We start from the raw sequence: 26,902 nt of genomic DNA, 5'->3' as shown, positions 1-26,902 counted from the left end.
ATATTATTAATATTTGTATTTCTATAAGTCATAATCTAGTAATAGAATATTTTTGAAAAAGTCTAAGCTTATATAAAAATATGTAAAACATGTATTATAATAGTTAGATACATTTTCAGAGTGTTACATTGAACATCATTTATATTTAGAGAACCTCAACGATTTATGATTGCTTGATAATTTCAATCCAACATATTAAAAAATGTGACCTCTCTACTTTTCCACATGACCTTCTCTCATAATCATTAATACCATTGCAAAAAAAAAAAATTCATCCCAATACCTTTATTATTAAAACTCTTTGTCATTTATGACTCATTGAGCTTTGAGTCAATGTATACTATGCCCAACAAAGTTTCTTCCAATGAAATTGATTTTTTTTTCTTCAAATTTTTTACCATTTATCCTTCCTCGGGGGTTAGTGTACGGATAATCTTTTTAAAAGATGTGGCCAACCTACAACTTCAACATTTCAGTCTTTATTATAATATGTAGTGGACAAGTAATTACAACTTTATATATGAATAGAGTATTAGAATGACTTGGACATATGAGTAAAAGCCATGGAAATAAAGATCTATTAAAATATTATAAATATATAAAGATTTAAAGGTATACATTGTTCATTAATAACACATTTATTATCTCATCTAACTTAAAGTGTAAAAATGTCTTTGTTCTCCTCCTATTGACCCAAAAGAAAGCATCATTCACACTACCACATCAAAAGAAAAACAACATTTTAATTTTGTAGAAATCATCTTAACCTTTAGAAGAATATATAAGATAAGACTACAAAACATACATAATAATATATTCACAACAAGAGACTCAGCTTCAAATCACATTTACTTTCATACTTAATTTATATTATATTCCTATTTTCTTATTCATTTCTCATAAGTCATAAAGATGAGATATTTCACCTTATTAATAACTTGGTTAATGACATTTTATTTAGTATTTTTTATATTAGAGAAAGAGAAACATGAAATTTATGTAGGATCTAAGAAAAGAAAAGGGGAATTTTCATTTTTCAATTTACTTAACTATGAGTAGGTTTAGATTAGTTTTCATTTGCTACTTTCGTTTCGTTCAATTTTCACTTTATTGAGACACTTTTAACTTTGGTTGTAGGAAGATTTTACGTCACTATTTCCATGGAATGTCCAGATCAATCAATGTAAACTAGCTAGCCTGTTTTAGATCGATTGTCAATGTAGTGTGCAGAGTAAACTTATTTGGCACTTTCTTGATTTAATTTCTTTCCCAAAAACCAAAAGACTTCATTCATGTGACTTTCACTGTCTCACAAAAATCAACACATTTCACCATTTTCGCAACATGTAATAGAGAAAAACATATGTGTGCCTCATCTCTCTTTTCTTCATAATGTTATATCCCTACACAACACAATTGTTACCCTCTTGTTCGATAGAGCAAATGAATGAGAATAAAAGTGATGAAGATGTTCGAAATATATGAGGAATAATTGGTGATAGAAAAGCATGATGATGCAGTGAGTAAAAAATGTGGGTGACCACCCAACAGAAGCAACCGAAAACTAGAGAATAGGTATCCAGCACTGAAGCACTTAGGTAGATAGAGAGAGACATGGTGGTCACAGTCCACACTCCCCAAAAGTACCTCAATCGTTGGCCTACCATGCCATCATTTAGTATTTACCCGTATACCTAGTCAACTGGTATATCTTGATCACCTAATGCACCCCTTTGCAATCTCATGTTTGAATAATTTGAAGCAATGTGGCACATGAGATTGGACCCACTTTTGTTGATTGCATGTAATATTTTTTATTTTGCTGAGAGTTAGAGAGTATGGTGTATAAAATAATAAAGAATGCTTTGTTTGACCTTGTTAGTTCCACTAATTGATATGGATATAGCAGCTATTGTCCAAACACAGCATTTATTAATTCAAATCCTCTTTCTCATCGGTCTGAATCTATCAATCTATCTAACTATTATGTTATTGCGGTGCCTTGCTGATATAAATTTGTGAATAATATAATGACTCTAAGGCAATAATTATGAGTGTACTTGCTCAATCTTCTTGCTTACGGGACGTTTGAACTCGTCTTACGGCTTGATTATTTTCCTTGTTGTGAATATGATAAACACACCACATTCAAATGTGTGGCCTAACGTCATTATAAATGGCCGCTTCATCCTGGGTTATTCAAACAATAAATAAATATGTGTTTGTTTGTATCAATTGCAACAAAAGTTGGTGTCTCAACTACATTAATTTTTCTAGGCAGATAAATAAAATAAAACTGCAGATGATGACTGATAAGGACACAAAGTGTTTGATAAGCAAGGCCAAACAGGACATGATGCCTCAGACCCCAGACCCCCAGACCATGTTCCTCCCCACCAAAACCATCTTTGGAATTCTTGTGATGGGATTTTTGTTTGCTTTGAGTTTAACTAAAATTAATAAACTATTATCATTGATGTGAGTTTTAAAATAGTAGTTATAGAAATTAATAAATTTACCATAAACTCAGATTAAGTTGGACAGCAAGAGTATTTTACAGTGAGATACATATTGTATTTTTACTCTTGTTGAGTTTTCCTATGTCAAAAGCCAAACACAGTGCTTGATACTAAGTTTGTACCATTGATTTGATTTGAGCTCTGGGTGTGCTCAAATAATGGCACATTTTAACTGTTCTATGATGATGTTATACACATCATAGGCTGAGAGAGTCATGGCTGATGATGAATCTGTGAGCCACTTAATGGTTTTCCAGGTGGGGCCCACTGTGATGATGCTAAAAATTTCACAAAATTACAAATTTCCATCAGAGTTACAGTTTTTTCTTAGATGATTTAACCACCCGTTTGAAACAAGTGATTTAACCTCAGCAAATATCTTCTCACGTGTGACGATCAAATCTTCAGTTTGGATGATCTCTGTGGAGTGTAGACCAAACCCAACTACGGATTAACTTGAAGAGTATGAGGACCTTATGTCATTTGTCAGTGACCTTAATAATGGGTAGTGTAGCAGGTGTTATATGCTGCTTCAAGTTTTGAAATCACCTTCACATCTTTTTCCTCAACTTGAAATTGCAAATGCGGGTCCACTGAATTATGGAGTTGGAGTTTGATAGTTTGAGCCGAATCTGTTGGCCTTGTGTGGTAAGTTGAAGGCCACTTTACTATGTGGTTTCAATTGATTGCACTACAATACTTCTGACTCCTAACACACCATTCTAGTTATTCTGCTATCAGAAAAAGGAAATAAATTTTCCACTACTTAATGCATATCACACATAAATTCAGTATACTCTGGTTAAACAAATACAAGGTGTTATAAATATACTGCATACTGATCTTTTTCCATGGAATAGTTACTTTTTTTTTCATAACTTCTTAAAAGAATTTTATTCTAAAAACATGCCTGTAATTGTAAGCAACGTGGCTAAAATGATGAGAACAAGGCACCTTATAAGTTGTTTGTGTGTTTAGCTTGAGTGAAAGATATTGGTACATGAATGCATTGGAAATACATGTGAAATTTGTATGCAGATAAGCATCTTCTCTCCTTTTATTTTTTGGTCTTTTAGACTGTGGGCTCTCTTTTGTGTATTTAATTTCATCTTTCGTTTGTTCTATGTGTATCTTTAGGTTCTTTGGAGGTTCAAGTTAAAGAGAAAAGAACAATAAAGAAGCAACAAAAAGAGCAGTTGTACCACTATTCAAATTTTAATTGTGAAAGTTAAAGGGTCACATATGGAGTTCTTGCATTGCTTGGAAGCAGCTTAAAAAGACTTGTAACACTGCATATATATGACTTTTATCAATGTAGTTAAGGTCACTTACACATTCCACGTCTTTTTCTCACACTTCCTTTTTGGCCCTTTCCCCTTTCTGGGTGGGGTTGGCCTGGAATGGAGGACAAACAAGCCAAGAAAGGTACCTGTTCAGGGGACCATATAACAATTGTAAATACCATCACTCAGTGAAATATTTTAATTACTCACTGCAATTGAGTTCTTTACGAGGCAGATACATTAATAACTTCATTTATACTGTAGAACTCAGTACTGTATACACAATGGATTAAAAAAATACTACTGGTACATTACATTTAATGTAATATTTTTAAATGCTATTCTTGTTTTTATGTAGAAACAGTTTCTGTGGACAGATTTTTTTCTCACTTACAGGTAAAAATAATCAAATTAAATTGAGAAAAAAAGGGTTGCGCATTGACCATGTAAGTAATTTTATTCGGTCATTTCAATCAACTAATTTATTGAATTTTATATTAACAATCATTTCTGATTTATTGTCTTGTAAAAACCATTACATTGACAATGTATAGCTATTAAACTCATTTTATGTCATAACTTCCATAGCTGACATCTATATTTAACAACAAACAACAAATGCTATAAATGAGATATATAAATTTTCTTCAATAGAGTACATAACAAACTGATGCACCTTAATGAAATCTGTACAAGTAGAACAATGCAACTTCCCATCAAATTTGATCAGGGATTTCCAATTTTTGTGTTGAGTAGATACTTTGTCGCTTTTAAAAATTAAGTGTGAAGAAGGCTCAGCAACACCTTGCTTCAGATTTCAGATTTCCAACTTATGAATCTTAATGAAAGTAATAATAATTAGAGTACAAGATTTGGTAGTAATTACATCATGTCCTCATCCATTTCTATGTTCTCACTTATGACATAACCTATCCAGTTGATCTTTACTTTTGCCGTATATATGTGGTAGGGTACATAGGAAAGAAAAACATTGAATAATTCCATTCTTTACCAGTATAAGCATAATTGTACGGAAACTATGCTTAAATTTGATGAGTAAATAATGTTCTAAAGCAAGCATTACATTGTGTGAAAGCACGGACAGTGTATTACCAGTTTCTTGGAAGAATAAATTTGTCAAACTCAAACCTTTAACAGACCCTTTGTGAATGAGCCAACGCATATCCGTTTAAGATTTAATCGTCGAGTTTGTAGCGTGCATTCTACATGCTTTTGCCCGCAAGGAACCAACTAAAAAGAAAAAGACGAAAGAAACAGTGAAGTAAATGAGGTTCTACTCAAAGCCAATCCTAGACAGTATAAAAAATGAAGGAAACGTTGCTTTGGGAAACTCACTCATTTCCTTTCCTCGATCAACTTTAAGGACATACATTATTCGTCAATGACACTTGGAGTATCCTAAAAGTATCTGAAGTGAAGCAACTGAAAATATTGGCCATGAGGTCCACACAGAAAATCTGTGCATGAATACTTTTCTGGACAGAACGTGGGCCTAACGTCAGCCCAACAAAATCTTCAGATTACCTAGCCCAATGAAGCCCAACTACAACCCGACATGATACCCCATCCTGACATGTATTGACCACAACACTCTGGCTTTGGTGGGGACATCCCCCACTAACAGTAACAGGTCCCAATTGTATAAAAATCTTGACACATCTCCTTTCATTCTAGAAATGGATCTGAAGGAAAAAAATACCCAATTTAAAGAAGAGTATGAATTACATAGAGTAATAACACCTCACCCCTAAATTGTGTGCACATAACTGCTAAACAACCTCTGCACTTCCAACAAAATACAATCTCTTCTAAAAAAAATACTTGGATGCCGATTTGCTTCCTCTACTAGCATTGAGTTTTGCTCAGAACAAATACATTGTGCATAATGATATGCGACTACTTAGGAATCTTTCTGAAAACTTCACATTATAGCCAATATTGAAGTGGTACACTGATACAAATTACAAAGAAATAAAACAGCAATGCTGATATGTCATACAGCTTAAAAAAGGGTAGCTATCGACTATATTGCCTCACTCGCCTAAAAGATGTCTAGAGCTTCAAGGTGTAAGCATTAAAATAAAGACTTCATTGTAATAACATAAACTCTCCCAAACTTAGTTGCGTCCTATAAATTGAAAAGACAGAATGACAAAATTCATTCATGAAGTCTCAGTCCGAATTTAGCAATCTAGCTCTAGCAGCATCCGAGGTTTTGAACAAACGGCTATGTTGGGTTTCAGAAGGAATGAAACATGTTTTCAAGGAACATTCATCACTTGTATTGACTGCAACATATCTGAGACTGCAATGACAAGGTCACCTGATTTGATGAGATTTCTGGCCTTGAGCAACGCAAAGGTTCTATTGAGATTGCTTTCCATATCATCTGAGAAGCTCAGACGGAAAGGTATCAAGCCCCACTGGAGATTGAGACGCCTCCGGACAGATGAAGTGGTAGTAAAAGCAAAGATTGGGCAGTCAGGACGGCATCGTGACAATAAAGATGCCATGTACCCTGTCTTCGTGTACACAAAAAGTGCATCCACCTCTAAATTATTGGCTGCCAAAGTTCAAAACAAGTAAGCACGCATCATCAAACGACTAACAAACAAACAAAACCAAAAATAGAAAAGAGTTTTTGGATTATAAGAGACTGAAAATTATGAGTGAAACAGGTGTTTTAACTAAGCAGTCAATAATCATTATATAGTGTTTCAGATATGTGAAAACTATAAATTGTGAACTCGTCAAAGAAAACTAATGGTCAAGAATAGAATAAACCTCTTATATTATAGTAAAGAAAAAGATAAACAAGCCTCGTGTATTATGGTTTTAGGCTCATTACTTTGATTATAAAACTTAACTATTGGAAAGTAGTATTGCGACCTATAAAAAGTAATTTAAATTCAAACAGTATATAGACCGATGCAACAAATCAAAACAAATATGAAACAGTTTAGGGTTTAGGGTAAAAATAAGGAAAAGAAAGCAAGTTTAAGGCTTAAAGACTGCTTACCCATCTTAGCAGCAGAACTGCAGATTTCTTCAGATATTTTTTCTGAAAAGTAAGACCCAACAGATGGGAGCAACATAGCTTCATAGCGTTTCTCTTCCCTCCACCACTTCTCAATTCTCAAACTGACACTCCTTAAAACAGTTAAGGCCTTCTCAGGGTACTGGCCCATGGCTGACTCACCAGAAAGCATCAAAGCATCAGCCCGTTGCCTGACAGCTTCAGAAACATCTGCAACTTCAGCTCTTGTAGGTGTAGGGTACTCAATCATGGATTCAAGTAATTGAGAGGCAACAATAACAGGCTTATTCAATTGCCTGCATAGTTGAACAATCCTTTGTTGAGCAGCTGGAACCTGTTCTAAAGGTATTTGAGCACCCAAATCTCCTCTTGCCACCATAGCTCCGTCTGCCGTTTGAATGATCTCTTCTAAATTCTTCAATGAGTCAATACTTTCTATCTTTGCAATGACAGAAATATCACTGCATCACCAGATTCATCACATTACAGTATGTCAATCTTAACTCTCAATATTAGCAGATATTAGAGTATAAAATTGCTTGGACCATTGGTCTTTGCAAGATTAACATTAAAGGAAATATCACAGATGCACAGAAATCGCACAGCTTTGTCTCCCAACAAGTGTCATGTGCAGTATTTGTTTAAGGTTTAGGATCCACAAAAAAGGATAAGGGCAATTCCAATCCAAATATTGATAGACAGATTTGGAGGTGCTGAAACATGGATATAAATCTAACAAATACAAAGGAGATGAAAGTGAATGTGATATAATTTTATAATTCATAGAACTCTATCAATTGTGCTACTTGTTAACTGTGATTTCTTAATATAACAAAAATGGTAAATAATAAAAGTACTCTGCTAGTCAATATTAAATAATAATAGTAATAGAAATGATATGTTGATAATAGTTTCAAATAGAAATATTTAATTACAGTTCAGTACATACCTATCACGAGAGCGTGCAGCAATGTAGCTTTTAAGATGAGTAATAACTTCAGCAGACTTGACAAATGAAATGGCAATAAAATCAACAGCCTCAGCAATACCAAAATCAATGTCTAACCAATCCTGCATATGGAAAATCAGATAAATGAATTAAATTATATGGGACAGATCTCCGCTTAAAGGAAATTTGGCTTCAATACATGAATCACCTGAAATCAACATGAATGGTTAAAAGAATAAAGCCCACAAACTTTTTGCATTGATAATTATTAGACTTTAGAAATCATCAAAGATCCACATTGCACCATGGAAATCACTTGCCTTCACCATATGCAATGCAAAATTAAAAAATTTTAAGGTCTTGGACATGGTTTTGTCATCAAATTGAACCGAGATCAACACAATCACAGTCCACATGTTTCGTCAAAGCTGACAAAGGATGGGTAATAATGCAAAATTAAGTTGTTAATTTCCCCTTGGGGGATACTTTAGAATGGAAAGGAAAGGAAGGGAAAAGTGATCAAGGATAGTTAGTGCAAAATAGTTAGGGGATCAGTTAGATAAATTGGAGGAATATAACCTAATTAATCTCTCAAGGAATCAAACAACACTCTGTTATCATGGCCTATCCCAAAATCATCACATCACTCCAATTTTGGCTCTTCATCCAGTGCATAGAGTGGTAAATCTGGGTCATACTCAAGCAGGAACTGCTTCAGCACCACCTTCACAACATAAATTAAGTTGTTTGAGCTGCACAGTTTCAACCAAAGCCACCAGTTCAAAGCACAACCCTAAGAGCCTTTACAGCACAATTTCCTATTGCAGCAACTTAATCCACCTTGATCTAGTGCAATATGCAATATTTCCTTCAAATTCTGGATTTTTCAATCTTCTCTAATGCCCTTGTTTCCTGTTCTTCCACCAATAATGTCAACCACGCACGACTTTCCCACTTTTTTCATTGTTGAATCCAGCACCCCATACCAAGACTACTAAATCTGAGATCTGAAACCAGTTGATAGAAAATGAAACTGCCTATGTGATAGGGACTTGGGTATTATGGAGTAGGTTAAGTCCCATAAATTGTTCGGTAGAATATTGAAGTACTTGATTCTCCCCCTTACCCACTAGCTTTTAAGGGTGGGTTCCCATGTGTTTGGGTGCTCATGAATTGGTGTTAAAGATGGTTGTAGATGGTGTCTACAAAGAATTCCGACCAATGGATGGTTATGACAGAGGGAGAATTTGAGTGAAATATCATCGAGTAAGATGTCATCACAGAGTGTGAGCTACCACGACAAGGTCTCTGGGGGATGGTGCTATATGGTAGAAAATTGGTTATTATGGAATGTTTAAGTTCCAGATTGAGAAGTATGGGATGTTTAGTGGAATACTTAAGTACTTGATTCTCCCCCTTTTAACCGATTTCTTCTACGGGTGAGTTCTTCAAGTGTTTGGCTATTTATCGATATGTAAGATAAAAATACTCAGAGAACGGGGCTCTGGTTCAAGGGAAATTGCAGGTATAGAACCTATATGAAATAAAACCCATCAAAGAAGGAAAACCTCTCTTCCCCAAGGCAACAGCCATTCGAAACTATCTAATGTTGCCTACCTCAACCCAAGGAAAACTTTATGCATTGATTCAAGACAAAGATCACAAATTCTGGATATTTAGGGTGCATTTGAGTAAACAGCTTAATTAAACACTTATAGAAATTGTTTATTCATCACGTAAGAACTTATATATAAGTTGATTCTTTAGTGAAAGAGGAAATAGGATTAAAATGTTTTTTTATAAGCTATGTTTTAACATAAGCTGGAAATAGGTTATAACATAACATGCTATTTTAGATTATTCAAATTACTTACAAAAGTGTTTATGTCATATAATAAGTCCAAATAAACTATGAATAAACTCTCCCAAAAATGCCTTTAATCAAGAGAAGTGCTACTTACATGACATGCCTAGAACCAACCAACACAAAACTATAGAATAATGATGGTACAAAAAAAATGTTTAGAAAGTTTAAACTAAAGCAGAGTATTTCACTCATGCAAGGGTTTTAAGTGAAAACTCGAATTTATGAGAAAGTTAGTTAAGATACTAAGAATTTATCTAGGTGAGAGACAAATTTTCAAGGGTAATATTATCTCTAGGTATAAAAAAGAAGACAATGCCAATATAAACAAACTTGTTATGGTTACAACTATTTAATTGACATGACAAACTTGTGGAGTTCAAAACTAGAGAATATCGAAGTTATACTTTTACTTACATAAATGAAGAATATGAGACACTGTTTTCAATCAATAGGGATTTTTCGACCATTTCTCTCTATCTCCCATTTTGTCTACTTAACTAGACTCATTTGTTCTAAAATTCACTCCCATAAGGTAGGAATTTGTATAGTATGTCTTTATTGCCATAAAAAATGTACATACTACGATAACCTGTTTGGGAACTCATGGAGATGTAACAAAACATTTTCCAACAACACAATCAGTGTGATGTTAACAGAAATGATCAACTTGGGTCGACTCCTTTTTACCTAGTGATGAGCATAATTTTAGTCACACTTAGAATCTTTTATCAAAATTATATTGGACAAAAATTATGTACAAATCCACTGTTTTAAATAAGATTAATCTAACTTGGTTTGTTTTGGCCTTAACTGTTTTTACTGTTAGTTTGGTACTTCCAGACGGTCTAACTAGACAATCTAGTGGTTATATGAAGTAGACGGTCCAACAACTCATATGAAGAAAACACCTTAGTAACATCAAGTGTAATGAAGATAAAGGTGTAGAAAGAGTTTGATGTTAAAATCTTAGACTAAATGACATGATAGAATTGTCCGATAGACGGTTGCGACGAGTGGACCCGATCAAGAAAAGTTCAAGTTGCTTCTCTGAATCAAAACGGGACACAAAATCTGAGTGAAAGAAATAGAGAATAAACTCTACAATATCTCAAAAACAGAATTAGAAACAAATCATCAGGAGAATAAGAAGAGCCACATAACAGGAAACAAAATCTGAAGATTCTAAAAAGTTGGAAATTGAGAATTTGTGAATGATATCTGAGATAGAATATAATTCTGAGATCCATGGAGCAAAGAAACTTGTAAATACATACAGGCTTCAAGGAGATTGGAGCAAATCGAATTGCGTCCCACTCTGGGACGCATTAGTAAAACAAAGCATTATAATTGTCTTAGTTTTCTTCTTTGTAATTAATCTGTTTTGCCTTCGCATGGAAGACTAAACTCTTTTTGGTTGATTCTCTTATTATTTCGCCATAAATTTTGAGGTTTCTATTCAATAAAATTTTGCCCTTAGATTCCCTGTAGTAGATTATGCTAGACAATATGATTGTTTTGAATTATGGTTTTTGTAAGGAAATTGTTTTTGGACGCTTGTTGAGAATTCAGTTATTTTCTTAATTGGAGTTCTTGGTTAGTTTTCTTAATTCAAGAGGTAGAAGTTAAACATCTTATGAGTAGACACTTGGAGGAGAGTGACACACTGAATACATCAGTAGACACCTATTTTGCTTTTTTTTATTTTTTTCATCGCCTACTTTACTTCTTCTGCTAAACATCCTTAAACCCCCTTTAATCTTTATTGTTATTCCTGACTTTTATTGCTTTTAGATGAATTGTGAACAGTGATTGAGTGGATTTACTATTGGTTTCGTTGGGAGACGACTTTGGATTAACTGATCCTATCTATACTATCATCCTTTTGGTGTTAGACAGTCTAGCACTACGCTAGACGGTCTATACTGAATATATTTTAATTTGATAGTGAAACAACAACGATCACCTAGACATTAAGCATATTAATCCGACAGTGGACATATATAAGAGTCCAAGCATAAGTGCATTCTCTTTTGGAGAGTTTCCCACTAAGTAGGAATAACATGGAATACATACATACAAGATACCAATTAACAGTTGAAGTGAAAAATAGGAAGCATATTGCTCTATAAGATGCATGGTTAATGTATGTTGTATCCAACAAACACATTGACGGGGATGTGAGAGTTCTACAACAATAAACCTTAGTATTATATCTCGATACACTCATGGTTGCCAGAGTTTTGGGCCCATGGGCACCAAATTACTCCCAACTAACTTGGATTGGATAACACTATCATAGTAATAGTACAGCATTGGCAAGCTCCTCTTGTTTGCTAAAGGCAAAGTAAATGACAAAATAGAACTTAAAGATGTGCTGGTAAACAAAATTAGCAATAAAGAGATGCAATAAGCAAAAGGCAAAGGGTGAATAAGCAACCTTGGAAGAAATAGTAGGGAGCATGGCATTCCTTTCTCGCACTAAACTACCATTCCTCCAGAAAGTGAGATTGGCTCTAGGGAGCAATAAGCCAGGATCAGTGCAACGGCATTCAACATCTGGACCTATTTTTTGAATCACCTCAAACCTAACCATTCCTCCATCCACCAAAAGTTCATCCCCCACTTGCACATCTGCCACATCACATCACATTCCATCAACAACCTCACAGCAGTTAAGGCCTAATGACAAAAAAATAAAAAAAAAAGTTTGAATATGTTGGTTAACCTTCGGCAAAGCCTTCATAATTGACATTGATGGTGTGTTGGGGGAGAGCTGAATCGAAGGCTCTAACACTGAAGGTCCAGATCTCACCGTCCTGAAAGCAAAGAGTGATATTATAGAATGAGTATAAGTGAATGTTAAAGAAGAGGCAAAGGAAGGAAGGAAGCGGGTGATAGCGAAAAGGGTAATAAATAAATACATCGGCTTTGACAGAAGAAGAGCCACCGAGATCACCCATGTGAATCTCACTGCCTTCAGTGTCCATCATGATGGCGACGGCGAAGCCCTTCTCGTGGTTCAGCCGCCGGACGCGGTCGATGACCTCCTTGTGCCACTCCCTCGTGCCGTGGCACATGTTGATTCGCGCCACGTTCATGCCTCCAACGGCCAGGGCCTCCAGCTGCTCGAACCCGCACGTGGCGGGCCCCACCGTGCACACCAGCTTCGTCCTCCGCGTGCTTCGGAACCCGTTCTCCTTCAGCTCCGCCTCTGTCACAGCGTCCACCTCGATGGAGCTCGGATCGGAGGGCGGAGCCGGGACGCCGTTGTTGTCAGAAACGAGGATTTCCGGGGACGAAGCGCGGAGACAGGGGAAACGGCGGTGGCGAGGGAGGAGGAGGGTGGGAGGGGGTAGGTGGGCGTGGGTGGGAATGGCGGTGGGGGGAGGGGCAAAGAGGCGGAGGTTGAGGGAATGCGAGACCGACATGGTGGCGCGTGGCAGAGAGAGAGAGAGAGATAGGGCCAATGAGAAGTGAAGAGAAAGTGTGTTTTGAGTTTTGGGTTGGGCGTTATCAACGGAGTTGCCTTGTCTCCAAACAGAACTGCGGAAACTACGAGGCCAAGTCTGTTCTGTTCTCTGCTTTATAACACATGCGTCTTTTAGTTTGTTAGGGTAGATGCCGCTCTCCTTCTCTCTTCATTTCAAACTTTACAACCTTCAAATATCAATTTTACAACAATACTCTTTAATTAATTTATGCTATTTTATGAAAATGCAAATAATTTATATTAATTCTACTTATATATATTTTTTATTATTTGGAATTATTTAATAATTTTAATATTAAATATTACTATAATGATGATTTACAATTATAGTAAACGATTGAAATTTCAACTTTATAATAATAAAAATAGTAATTTTGCTAAGAATAATAATACTTCCAATCTATATATATACATTGTAAAGATTACTAGTGGAGGTTTAAAATTTTATGGTTGCAATTAGAGGAGGTTGAATTTAATGGTCCTAATTTTATTGAATGAAAATTATGATTATATATAATATTTGTTTACTATACATATTAATTTTGATAGTTTTAATATTAAATGGTATCATTTTATTTATTACATGATTTAAATTAATGATTAAGGCATAAATTAAATAAGAAATATTGTATCTATAATAAAACTTTCACAAACATGATGTTTGTTTAGTTTTCATGAGAAATGTGATTTGAATATACCTTATGTTTGTTTTGAAAGATGTTATTTTGTATTCTTCAAAAGTTATCTCTCACAAAACTAAAAAAAAGTTGAGTATATACTAAAAATAAGCTAAACTAAACTAAACGTTCAACTTATTCCTAACACACAATAGTTACTTCTCTTGTTGTGTATCTATTATTTACAATGTTTGGCTAACATTGATTCACGGCTTTTCCAATCATTAATTTGCATATAAAATTGAATCGTTGGCATTTTTTGTGTGGACATTATATCATCACATGAACAAGAAAAAAATATTGTATTCGTTTAATGAGCTTGTTTTCTGTGTGAAAATTAGTTGAAGACTCATTCTTCTATTATCAAAGTGCGAAATTTTCACTGAAATAGCATATTTAGGTTTTTCATATTGTAATAAATATTTATCAAGATAACATGTTTTTATACAGAAGCTGAATTCTGACATTTTGATTGAGTGGGTGGATGCTAGAATACCAATAGGAATTTGGTTCTTGGAAAATGAATTAAGAGCAATTTTTTTATTTTTTATATATATTTTTAAAAATACTGGTAGGGAGGAAAAATTATAAAACAAAACTAAATTAGAAATTAAATCATTTGAGAAAAAAAATTGGAATAAAAGTGTAGAAATATAAAAAAAAATCAAAAACAAAATTGAGAAAGGTAATTATATTTAGTAAGTGTGGAGGATATAATTATTTAGACTAGTAAAAATTTAGATAAATAAATATTTATAAATAGATATATTTTAAAGAAATTTAAATTAAAAAATGTAAATGAGAAAAAAAAATAAAAGAAAGAATTGTAAGAAAGTAATGGAAAGTGTGTGATCATTCACGAGTGGTAAAAAATATATCAATTTTAAAAAATAAGTGTATGTAATAGAGAAATAAATATTTGAAGAAATAATTACTTACAAATATAAATTTTTTAAGAAGATATAATAAAAAATATGTAAATAATAAAATGTATAAAGATTAAGAGGAAAGAAAGAATATAAAAAAAATGAATGGAAAGTTTTTTATATAATTGAAATTATCGAGTTGTGTACAATGAATATGATAAAAGAGGTTGATGAATTGGAAAAATTATTTTTGAAATAATGATGAAAAGAAAATAAAAAATGTGTAAAAATAACATTATTGAAATAACATTATTCTATGTTTTTTTAATTTATGCGTATAATATTGATGTTTATGAATGTAAATAAATGTGTAATTTGAAAATTGGGTTGGACTATTTTATTATCGTAGAGTTTATTTATTTATTTATTTATTTATTAATAATATATATATTATTAATAATTTTACATAATAAAATTTGGAAATAAGTAAATTAGAAGTAGATAATCATAGAATGAATAAGAAAATATTTGAATATTTAGTTAAAGAGGAATTGAAATTTGACATAAATAGTTGTAAATGAAATATACATTATTGGAGGAAGAAAATCATAAATAAAATTTGATGGAAACCATCCAGCCACATACATCCACATAATGATGATGAAGAAGAAGCATTGGATTTGAGGACAAATCCTTTTCAAGAGGGGGGATGATGGAAGAGGCCCAAGCCCATGATAGAAAAAGCCCAAGCCCAAGCCCAAATACAAGTTCAAGTTTCAGCTCAAGCCCAACAAATAGAAGATATGGGCCAACTAAGCATCATTGGATGTCTTTCTTTTGTAATTACTTTTGAGTATTTTTAGTAGAACATAAAGGGAGGTGTAGATATAAATATAAGAGGTGCAAATGTATAAAGCTAAGTCACACCTTCCATGTGACATAAAAAGAAGGTGTAGGTGTAGATTTAGGAGGTGCCAAAAAAAAGAAACCAAGTCACACTTTCCTTGTGACTAGGAATTGGCTCCAAATTCAAATGCTTCTCATTTGAATTTCCCTCCACTTTCTTTTGAATTTTCAGCCCTCTAAACACTATAAATAAGAGGGCTTGGCTCATGTATTTGCAAGACCATTTTGAGTAATGAAATGCTGCCCAAGTGCCATTCAAATTACTCCCTTGCCAAATTCTCTCTAGAATTAGGTTTTTAGTCTTCAATCTTCACCCTCAAACGGAGAAGGCAGAACCACTCCAACCCTCACTACTCCTCATGCACCTTCAAGGCACCCACACTTCCTAGGAAGGCCTTGTTCCACTCTCCTCCACCAAGCTTCCACACCCATCATCATCAAAATCCAAGAAGAGCTCATAGGAATGCCATCAAAATTAAATAGACAAACATTTAGTCAAATGTAAATCTTTTTAATGTCATAATGATCGATATAGGTATTGTCTTCTAAGTCACGAACGAATTCATTAGGAGTAGTTTTACATAAATCTTTGGTTTGATAAAGAGTTTAATGTTATCTCAGGATTGTTCATGTTGCACACTTAGATGTTGTAGTTGAGTCTTTTTTTTCAATGATTGATCATTTGTGCAACATTAGTGTCAAATGTGATTTTTATTGAGTCGTGCACAATTTTTTGATTAACTACTCTAAATGGATGATGATAGTTGATTTCAATGACTTCTTTGTGGTCTCGGTATTGTATGGTTATGTTCTATAAACACTTGTATTAGATTGCCATCGTTCTTAGGTTATTACATTTGTAGGTAAGATTGTAATCATTTGGACTTTGGACTTTCCATTACAGTGGCTCTTTGGATAGGTCCTCCAAAGTGAAGTATTTCTTATGTGGACGTGATGTGGTTGGGTTTTGTGGAAGAGGTTGGAGTCGGTTGGTTTAAAAATGTCATAATTTATTTTGTAGACCTTGTAAAGTTAGCATACAATTAAATGATTGTATTAAAAGAGAAATAAGACTTTAAACTTATCAATTGATATGAAAATTTGTTGAAATCTTAATAGCATGATACATAAGTTGTCCCTAATCGTTGAGTGTGGTTGGTGATAGTACAAGTTCTTTAATGGTGTGGTGTTTGGAAGGTCCAAAATAGTGCATACTTTATCCTTGAGGAGACTGAAGGTGCAATTGTAGGGGGATCCAAAATAGTTTAAGAGATTGACATTGGAATTGGATGCCTTTATTGCATTCTGTAATTTGACCATTTGTAAACAGAGCGGTGAGATCAAAATTAAAATAATTCTTAGTCTTTTTGATGTCGAAGTTCTCCATTTGGAGATGAGTGGAAGAAAATAATAATGAAATGGACAAAATGCGTTTGATTTGGTTTTCTGGGGAGGAATTGTTGTGATTTACTGGCATTAAGTTGGTATACGGTTCCATTTATAAAATGGAAATCTTATCAAAAGGTCACTTTTGCTTAACACATATTCCTAGTGATGTTGACAAGTCCTAAATGTGTGGAAGCACGCATATGTATGTGATGGCACGTGTCCTAAGCCACCATAACCAGCTAGTGGATGTTAGTGTAACATCCCATCCTAAATGTGTGGTAACGTGCATGTGTATGTGATGACACGTGTTCCGAGCCACCCCAACCACCCATTGCATAGCAAGGTAACATCTCATCCAAGGTCACTCCAGGTTAGCACGCAATCCTAGTAACATTGACAAGTCTTGGCCTCGTGGCAACATGCATGTGTATGTAATGTCTCATGTCCTGAGCCACCCCAACCCCCTATTGCATGGCAGGATCATCCAATCCAAAGTCACTCTAAGCCAACACATGTTCGTAGTGATGTTGAAAATTTATGGCCTTGTGCCAGCGTGCATGTGTCATCAACAACTCAAACACCTAGTGCATGCTAGTATAACATCCCATACAAGGTCACTTTTGTTTATCACGTGTTTTCAGTGATGTTAACAAGTCCTAAACTCGTGGTAGCATGCATGTGTATGTGATGACACATATTTTAAGCCTTCTCAACCACCTATTGTATGACAGGGTAGCATCTCATTCCACCTTCTATGGTTCAAGTATAAGTTAGTACACTTTGATCATTAAAAGAATGTAGCATTTGGAACTCACACTAGTGAAAATGGTTCACATTGAAGAATTGAATGCTTACAATTCATTTTTTTCTTTCATTGATTACAAGGGTGTCATGTGTGCATTTTTTAGGCTCCCAAATAGCGTTACACTAAGTCATTTGAAGATTATTATCAGGGTGAAGTAGTATGCACTGGTGGGAGAGAAGTTACAAGTGTCTTTTACCATAAACCACTTTTTTTCTTTTGGAGAAACTTACGAAGTGGTTTTTGTTGAGACAGATGAAGATATGCAGGACATGATTATGTGACATTCTCAATGTCTAATCTTCAATACTATGTAACTTTTTGTGAATTTGATGAAGGTAGAGCGTGAAGATGTGCAAGACATGATTGAGTGATAGATTTTGGACGTGTTACTTGAGTTTTTTGGTTTTCACAACAACACCATTGTCTTAATTGCCATGAAAACTATGTGAAATACCATTGTCAAAGATGCATTTTCATATTTAAGTTAATGAATAGAGGTGGCCAAGTAAGGTAGTTGAAATGGTTCCTTGAAAATAATGCTTTTTGGGTTTTCGACCTAGGTTTTTTGTCATGTTACTTGATTTTTTTTTGTTCCTAGAACAAAGCCATTGTATTCATTACCAAGAAAATATGTGAAATATCCTTGTCAAACACATATTTTCGTATTTAAGGTCATGGTTAGTGTGACAAAGTGAGGAAATTGATATGTTTTTGGACTAGAAATTAATGTTTTTTTTTTATTTTATTTTTGACCCCGTTTTGGATTTGTAACTTAATATTTTCAAAAAACAATGACATTGTATTCAGTGCCATAAAGCTATGTGAAATATCCTTGTTGACAAATGTATTTCCATATTTATGGTTATGGATAGGAGTGACAAAGTGAGTCACTTGATATGATTTTGGGATTCATAATTTTTTTCAAAGACTTCATTTAATTAAGCCACATTTTCACAATTTAATATTACTTTGAGTTTATTTTTTAATTACAATATTCTTTTTAATGAAGCCTTTTTTTAGTATTAAGAAAATTAATTTTAAAATATAACTTCACAACACAAAATAATATGTAACACTTTTGCAACACTTTGAAAGAAAAATTATTAAGAAATACTTGTAATAAAATAAGATATTTGTTTCACAACTTAGTACTATGACATGATGTTCAATCTCCATTGTGATGTCTAGTATCACAACAAAGTCATCACTTGTTATGTGTTGAATTACTTTGTGTAGTTGTTCCGGTGGTAGTGCTTCTTCTAGGGATAGGGGTTGGTTGTGGATCATGTCATGAGAATCTTAAGATGCAACTCAAGATGATCCCAATTGATTATGAAATATTGTGGAGTAATTTGATTGCACAAAAACATGGGCAAATGACAATATTGCGTCATAGGTTCCAAAAATATTTGTCATGCCAAGATTAGAATATGATGAAAATGAATATCCTTTTTCATCTATGGTTATCTATAGTGAGGTGTCCTAAATTGTTGAGATGTGTCAGACTGATATTGTAAATCCATATATGTTTGGAAGAAGGAAGAATTGGCATTGAATATGACAATTGTGAAGTTCTCCTTTAGTAATGAAGTTTTGGGTCCTTGAACTCCTATAATACTCAAATAAAGAATATAGAATTACCTATGTACCATATCATGTACATGCATGGTAAAAACGACCAAACATATAAATATTCATAGAAATATTTGCTAACGAAATATTTTATAACATTGTTCGATAATAAAGTGTTTAAGAAGAAAGAGAAAAAATATAAACAAGATGGCAAAGTGTACTTTATTCATAATTTTTTTTCATACTATTTCATTATTTATTTTAATTTTTTTAATATATATATATTATTTAAATTATTATTCTTTTCTTTCTAAGTTTACTGTACAAGACAAGTTGTCTTTAAATTAAACATTTTATTATTGAAGTATATTTTATGATGAAATGATTTTATCAAAAGTTCATGTATATTTTTACGTATTCTTCTTAAAAAATTTAGTTCTAAGAATATTTATTTTTTATAACAATATAAAATTTATCAGCTATAGTCGTAAAGAGAATTTTTAAAAGTTCTTAAATATTATTTTCATTTTACTTTAATGTTAAAAAGTTCTAATGTACAGAAAATTTTAAAATACGAACTTAATAATATATAAAATCTCATTCTAACGCTTAAAAGTAAAGTTTTAAATTATGAATTTAACGATATAAGAAATCTTATTTAGCTTTTATATATAAAAGTAAAAATAAACTAAATAATCAATCTAGTTGCTTTGAGATCTTACTTTGATGTCCCTTTTATTCATTAATATTTGTAACAATTTATTATTCGTATTTTCTCTCCTTTTCTTCCCTCCATTTTAATTTTAGTCTTTTTTTTCTCCTTTGAAACTAATGACTCTTGCCGAAATCCAAATTTTATTCTTATTTGGGATAATCCATACTTATGTGTTTAAACAACATTTGGCATGAATATTTTGAAGCTTTTGTATTGTGCAGGATTTAAATATAACTCATTAAACTTTGCCATTCAGTTCAGGTAGGACATTATTGGTCGACAAGAAAGGACATCATAGGTAACATTCCCGAGGAACTCATGCTATAAACCACAGTGATAGAGTCAGGATCTCTACCATGAACAATGAACTTTTCAGGTTGTTGGGACACAACATTCTGCCATTCTAATCTTTGCTAATAAACAAGATATCAAGAATGCTCTGACTCCTGCGGAGATCACTGGTGCACTAATCTTGCTGTGCCCTCTAGGTGGGGTTGCTGAAAACTAAGATGAGATTATTTTTTCTTGTATCATTTGTACTTCAACGAGACAAGCTAGTATGCAGATTCTTTTGCAGTTCACTTTGTCAAAACGAACATCGTTAACCACAAGTTTTGCAATGAAAAAAAAATTTATATATACATATATACTGTCATCATGGCTTGGTAGTTATCGTCTCAGCAATTAAGCTGTCAACTGAAACATAAAAGCTATGTATTTGCTATAATTGTCATCCGCACATAGGAACAATCATGAAAAATTGCCAATAACAATATTGTTTCAAAACTCACAATTTCTAGACCAATCTTGGATTAAAAAAGGGAAGAAGGGAGGGTTGGCAATTATCATTGTTCATTAGAGAATCCAGCATCTACAGCAGCCTTTAGAATCTTGGGGGCCTTCAAACCATCGATCCCATGTAGGACTTACGGGTCCAATTGTTCTGTCAAAGCAAAAATATGTAGATTTTTTGTCACACATGAAGATAACATGTGGTTGCAACATAAATAGAAGTTCACATAAGAGATCTTACGATGGTAGTAATGGATCAGGCTTTGTTTCCACGTTGCTGAGCATTCTGGCAAAACAGACACCAGATGGAAAATCAAAGTTAAACCAACACCGATTATACATTACGGCATCATATTCTACCTTTAAACTTACCCTTTGCACGCTGTAGATGCTTTCTCCATCCTTTCAAGTTTTTCGAGCTCTTCCTGCATTCATTTTATAGAGACTATTGACACTTGCAACCCAAATTTGAAAGCTGGATAAAAATACAAGTCATTGATAAGAGAGGCTAAGAATCACAATCAACCCTCCTATGAAAAGCCAACCAGATGGGTTCATCAAAGATTAAGGAATTTAATTCCACAAAATTAGGGAAGATACGAGCATAGGAATAGTGAAACTGGAAGGTAATATTCGTGCCAAAGAGCCATAGATCAAATACCAAAATCCTTTACTGCAAGTGCTAGACACCGGGTAGGCTGCTTTACCTGCAGCCTTGCCTACCATCCCCCTCGTCCTCATCACACCTAACCATAAGTTTCCTTTGCAACATAAGGGGAAAAATGGTGGAACATGGAAAAGGGCAATTTAAACAACACTACTTGGGAGTCGATTGGACTACCCTTTTGTCAAGTGCTACAAAATTACCTTCCCCTATCAGTTTAGGAACCTATATCTAGTCACGCTGCCGGAATAGAATATTCCACATGGTATTCTGAAACTTATAACTTTCAAATAATATGCACAAAAGAGATTCCACGTCCAGAGAATTTTCATATTCCATCTCCCTAAAGATTAAGATATAAAGGGAAAACAATCAAACCATTTGTTCAGACTCAAGAATAATGCAAGACTCACAAGTCCTAACAATGAGCTTAAGCCGACTACAGGGGGTATATAATGCATGGAAGGAAGCAGCTTCCCAGGCATGTCCAAAAACGTTTTGATCCTTCCTGTCCAAAGGTGCCTGCTACCTACTAGAAAGTGATCAACACAGTTGCCAACACTATTTTACTCCCAGTATCCATTGATGCTCATGAAGTTAATAGCATGGGATTTTGCTAGTTCTTTGAATATTCAGTGACGATATCATATTTGCCTAATTGCATAAAGTTAAACCAGAAAAACAGGGCTAAAAAAGGTTTCGGTAACAATCTCTTAAGTTTGACAAACCCCCAATCCGATGTTTCTATGTTTCCTTCACACCTAAATTTGAAGTTTAGGTTGGTAAGGAGTAAGATAATTGCAGGCAGCATGGTTGAATAATAAGTTGATTTAGTTAAGTATCTAACTTACATTCTTAGAGCATTCTCTCCATTCTACAATTCAATATACAATACCTCTTGTAAGTGATCTAAATTATTATTAAATTTCAGCTTTCTAATTTGTCATAGAACTTGGAATTCATGATCTAAATTAAAACCTTTCCAGCTCACATAAAAGAGTTCTCAGAGATTTGAAGGGATTTTGGTGATTAATCATATTTTATCTATAGCCTGTCCATAATTTAACAATTGCTGGTTGAGGAATGGAATCTCAATTATTTCCTAACGGAGTTGAATAGAAACAGTCTAATTGTTGATGCTTATAATTAAACAAAATGAATTAAAACAGAAAGTAATACATTATTGATAAAAGAGAAGCAAATGCATACAACAAGATTTATATTGGAACGGATGGAGGTCCGATTTCATGAAATTAGTACCTGCCAGTTCTAGTAAACACTCATCAGAAAGTAACCTTAAAAAGAAGGTACATTCATAAATTAAGCCAACTGTGTAAATTGCAATTATACATACAGAGAGGTTGACAGGCTAAATTTTTCCAACTTTTTACTTTTTGTTGACTAAAGAATTAATCAAAGCCAAAAAGATTTGCACAGTCCCTAAACATGCCAATTTGTCCCATAAACACAATATTAAAGTTGATTTGTGCATAAACAAATATTTGGAAAAGTCACCTGAAATTTCAATTTTTATTAAAATGATAGTCTTTGTAGATAGATAGTTATTTGGTAACCTAGATTTCAGTACCTCGCTATGGGCAAAACCCCAAAAGTGCATAACATAGTGCAGCTGCTGAGTTTTTTCAGCAACCAATAAAATTCAAAAGTCAAGGTGCATATTCATTTTTTTTTCGTAATTACCATTATATATGGTTTTAAAAAGAGAGATAAAATAGATTTTCTTAGGGACATCTACTTTGGTAGAGCATCTACTTTGGACGTGGTCCTCCAAGGGTGACAGTAAGAGCAATGAAAGCACCAATGTTAGGAAGCAAACACTTGAATAACTACTATATACTAGAATCAAACATTAGGAGAGCTAAAATAAAGACGACAAAATATCGACTGATATTTCATCATTGATTATTCAATACAGAGTGCAAAACTTACATTAATTAGCTATCCCATGAATGACAGCCCTACAAATGTCATCGCCTAGCTTTAGCGGATAAAAGGAAAATTACAAAATATGAAAATATAAAAAAACTATTCTCCTTCATGCAACTAAATGGACTTTGTTGAAGTTACCTACAAAAGAAAATACAAACTTGTGCGCACCCACAAGTCTAGACAATAATAAGCAAGAAACAACCAAAAATTAAAGTTTAAAAAGGAGAACATTGGTTTAGTTATGCTGATTCAATAATCAAGCTTCTATCGCTGTAATGACAGATCAATCTACATAGTATCAACAAATTGATCTTCAACTGAAATGTTCACATGTCTTTCAAAAGACAAATTTGTCAGCTAAAATTGCATTTTTTCGTTAAGAAACTTGATAATCGAAACAGAAATGCTGTTAACTATAACTTCGTAAAAATTAATGTAAAACATTAATACTGATTACCAGAAAATATTCATTGGGGAACAATAGACCAAACTACCAGTTTGGTCCTCCAAAGATACACCTGACATCAATCTCACCCTACAAAGATTTTCAACAAAAAAACAGTCCTTAGATTAAAAAATTCACCAAAACAACCCTTCTCTCGAGCTATAGACATCAACTTCAACCATTTTGGTGTCAACTGCGTAATGTCAACCAATAGTTGTTTGTGTTGATTTCACCATGATTTTTTTTTACTAAAAGTCGATTCCTACTGTCAATCCAAACACACTATTAAACATTCAGAGGGCTGATTGGATGTCAAAAATCTTGTAGGACCAAATTGATGTAAATGTTAGCGTATCTTTGGAGAACCATGCATTTAATAAAACTACCCCATTTAACTATCAGAAGGAAGGTACCCCAAGATTGAATGTTCACGCCCACAATAACAAGTACCACTCCTCCTATCTGAACATTAATTTCTTAGACAGTGTTTCCACAATCAAAACTCATAAATCCAGCAGACAGAAAAATACCCAGCAATCAACCAAACGAATTTTTATTTTTGTTCATCTGTTGACAACTTCATCAGTTTCACAGAGGGCACTTGTCTCTGATAATACCGACACGAGAATAAAGAAAAGTTAAATCTTTCCCAACTCATTTTACCATCTCTCTTCCACACACAGAAGAACAAAAAGTACACCCATCAAAAAGCAAAAGACCAACAGAAAAAAAGAAAGAAACGACACACAGAGAAAACAAAGTAGCAGAAAATCAACCTTCAGCAACGACCAAAACACCCAAATAGATTATGATGATTTTGAAGAAAAAGTACGTACCTCTAAGAATCTTGCTTCCTGCTCCAAGCGCTTGAGTTCAGCATGTATCCTATGTTTCCCTCTGGTATCTGCCGAAGATAGAGACTGAACCCGGTGGGTCATAGGGCTAGCGGATTCAGGCCCACGCGATTGCATTCTGAGACTGAGGTGATGGCAATGGAAAATCTAAAAACTAAAATCTAAAATCCCTAGGTTGCAAAGAGTTTTTATGATTATGAAAGAGAAGCGAGTGAATTTGAATGCATTTTGGAATAAGTATTGATGGACCCCATGATCAAGGGTTGGGCGTAGAAGCAGGGTGGAGGGGTTCAGAAAACAATAGAGCAGGATCTAAGCGTACTGAAAACGCAGAGAAAGAGACAGGTCAGAAGGGTATTTTGTGTTTGTTTGGGGAAGAACATGAGAGAAAGAGAGAGAGAAAGGAGTTTGAAAGGATTGAGAGTGGAGCGGAAAATGGGTGAAAAAGAAAACTTGGCTTCAAGTGTTGTGTAGAAGTTGAAGTTGTCGTTTTTTGGCTGTGTTGTTGGAATTGGAACACAACAACAAAGCTGGTTTTCTTTTTAGTTTCTCATTTTTTGTGTCTTTTTTTGTCTTCAAAACCCTCTCTCTCTCTCTCTGACTTTGATACTCTGTTTTGATTTTTTAGCAGTGCCACGCGGTGACGGTGTTTTCACTCTGTTTACTGTGACCGCTTCGCTCTCTCACTAGCTAATATTTTGTTTTTGGTGTGAAAACAGAACAGTAAAATACTATTTCTAGTACAACCTACTAATATAATATGGTTTTTTAACACAAACATACAAAAGCTATTGTTGCTTTTCATTTTCCATTTTGTTCTTGTTCTGGAATTTTCACCATATCAGATTTTTACAGTCTTAGAGGATAGATTGGCTGTGTCTGATGAATACGAAAGAAAAAGAATAGAAAAAAATGAGGTGTTGCAGAGAAATAAAAATTGATTTTTATTTTTTTTATAACTATTGATCTTCAACTACTGAGAATAGATTATTTTGCTTTTATTTGTGGAATACTAATCTTATCCTTTAAGTAAGGCTCTTTGAATTGAAGCTCAATTTCCATAATAACATAAAACAGGTAAACCCCACCTAAGCTGGAAAAAGAAAATACAGATTCTGATTCATCTTTCTAACATTCTTTTGCTATATTTCCTTTTAATACTCTTCCGTAAAATGGAAAATGGATATTATAAGAAAATATAGCGTTAATGCTCACAGAAATATCTATTTTTGTATTATAGATGTAAGTGTCTTAAGAAATGACTTATTAGTGTATATTTTTACAGTGTAAATTAATTGATGTATTCAATATAATTATTACAAAAGTTAACTAAAATATTTTATTTGTTAAAAAATATCAAGAGTTTTTAAATTCAATCATAATATATTGATACTGTAATTTATTTTAACAATGAAAAAGTTAGTACAATAAAATAAAACGAACCATGATTTGAGGTCTAATTAAGAGTATGCTGGGCAGAAAGAAAAAAAAAATTGATAAAAAAATACCGATAATTTGAGGACCTTTGCTCTAAATTACACATCTTCAAGTAATAAAAATAAAATACTCTTTTTCATGGCATAACTTCTATTATATAAAAGTTGTAATTTGAAGGAAAAAGTGATTGTCAAATAATACTTTTTCTTGATAAAAATAGAAAAAAAAGCAAATGAATGGAAATCAAAGTATTTGATTAAAAAAGTTTTAAAAAAAAGTCCAAAAAAGATAAATAGATAAAGGAAGATACGTAAAAACAAATTGAGAAAAGTACCCTATTCTCCATTAAAAAACAATAAAAAATTGTTAAAAATAAATTGAATTCAATATATTAATACACCAAAATAGATTAATGTTATTGAGTGATATAAAACATTGACATTTGTCCCCAAATCTTAAGACAATAATTTTATGGAGAGTTGTGACTTGACAATTAAGATTATAGAGGTGTGTAACATTGTCTATTAGAGAGGTAAAGTTCATTACCATTACAAAAGCATGCAAGAAGTTGTTATGGTTGAAGAAATTCTTGGAGGAACTTGGTTTTATGCAAAACAACTATCCATTATTTGTGGAGAGTCAAAGTATTATCCCCCTTGGTAAG

At 33.4% G+C, this 26,902-nt stretch overlaps 2 protein-coding genes and 1 long non-coding RNA gene across 3 annotated transcripts; all 3 read right to left on the bottom strand.

The window, feature by feature from the left end:
* Positions 1-3,109: 3,109 nt before the first annotated feature.
* Positions 3,110-5,041, bottom strand: LOC137828379 (uncharacterized). The gene is made up of 3 exons (XR_011083865.1): positions 4,952-5,041; positions 3,852-3,948; positions 3,110-3,250 (listed from the first exon to the last, which is right to left on the bottom strand). It is a non-coding gene; the product is annotated as an uncharacterized lncRNA (long non-coding RNA).
* Positions 5,042-5,720: 679 nt separating this feature from the next.
* Positions 5,721-13,344, bottom strand: LOC137828378 (pyruvate kinase isozyme A, chloroplastic). Its single transcript, XM_068634915.1, has 6 exons — positions 12,598-13,344; positions 12,402-12,492; positions 12,114-12,307; positions 7,810-7,931; positions 6,843-7,321; positions 5,721-6,386 (listed from the first exon to the last, which is right to left on the bottom strand). The coding sequence occupies exons 1-6, from the start codon at positions 13,102-13,104 to the stop codon at positions 6,085-6,087; spliced, it is 1,695 nt and encodes a 564-aa protein (XP_068491016.1). The 5' UTR covers positions 13,105-13,344; the 3' UTR covers positions 5,721-6,084.
* A 7,364-nt stretch (positions 13,345-20,708) lies between these two features.
* On the bottom strand, positions 20,709-25,467 carry LOC137828377 (guanine nucleotide-binding protein subunit gamma 2). Its single transcript, XM_068634914.1, has 4 exons — positions 24,784-25,467; positions 21,261-21,313; positions 21,130-21,174; positions 20,709-21,039 (listed from the first exon to the last, which is right to left on the bottom strand). The coding sequence occupies exons 1-4, from the start codon at positions 24,916-24,918 to the stop codon at positions 20,952-20,954; spliced, it is 321 nt and encodes a 106-aa protein (XP_068491015.1). The 5' UTR covers positions 24,919-25,467; the 3' UTR covers positions 20,709-20,951.
* Between the last annotated feature and the right edge of the window lie 1,435 nt (positions 25,468-26,902).

Source organism: Phaseolus vulgaris, chromosome 7, assembly GCF_000499845.2.
Source record: "Phaseolus vulgaris cultivar G19833 chromosome 7, P. vulgaris v2.0, whole genome shotgun sequence".
In the NCBI taxonomy this organism is placed as follows: domain Eukaryota; kingdom Viridiplantae; phylum Streptophyta; class Magnoliopsida; order Fabales; family Fabaceae; genus Phaseolus; species Phaseolus vulgaris.
The sequence above is the reverse complement of the archived record's forward strand: the minus strand, read 5'-3'. Positions and strand labels throughout refer to the sequence as shown.

What these genes read in the sequence shown, in the direction of transcription:
- LOC137828378 (XM_068634915.1), bottom strand. Translation starts at nt 13,104, where the DNA reads ATGTCGGTCTCGCATTCCCTCAACCTCCGCCTCTTTGCCCCTCCCCCC. An exon ending in GCTGCACGCTCTCGTGATAG is followed by an intron (nt 7,322 to 7,809) that starts GTATGTACTGAA and finishes CTGGTGATGCAG; the next exon opens with TGATATTTCTGTCATTGCAA. An exon ending in CAGTTCTGCTGCTAAGATGG is followed by an intron (nt 6,387 to 6,842) that starts GTAAGCAGTCTT and finishes GAACTTTGGCAG; the next exon opens with CCAATAATTTAGAGGTGGAT.
- LOC137828377 (XM_068634914.1), bottom strand. Translation starts at nt 24,918, where the DNA reads ATGCAATCGCGTGGGCCTGAATCCGCTAGCCCTATGACCCACCGGGTT. An exon ending in AGGAAGCAAGATTCTTAGAG is followed by an intron (nt 21,314 to 24,783) that starts GTACGTACTTTT and finishes AAATGAATGCAG; the next exon opens with GAAGAGCTCGAAAAACTTGA. An exon ending in CCTGATCCATTACTACCATC is followed by an intron (nt 21,040 to 21,129) that starts GTAAGATCTCTT and finishes TTGCTTTGACAG; the next exon opens with AACAATTGGACCCGTAAGTC.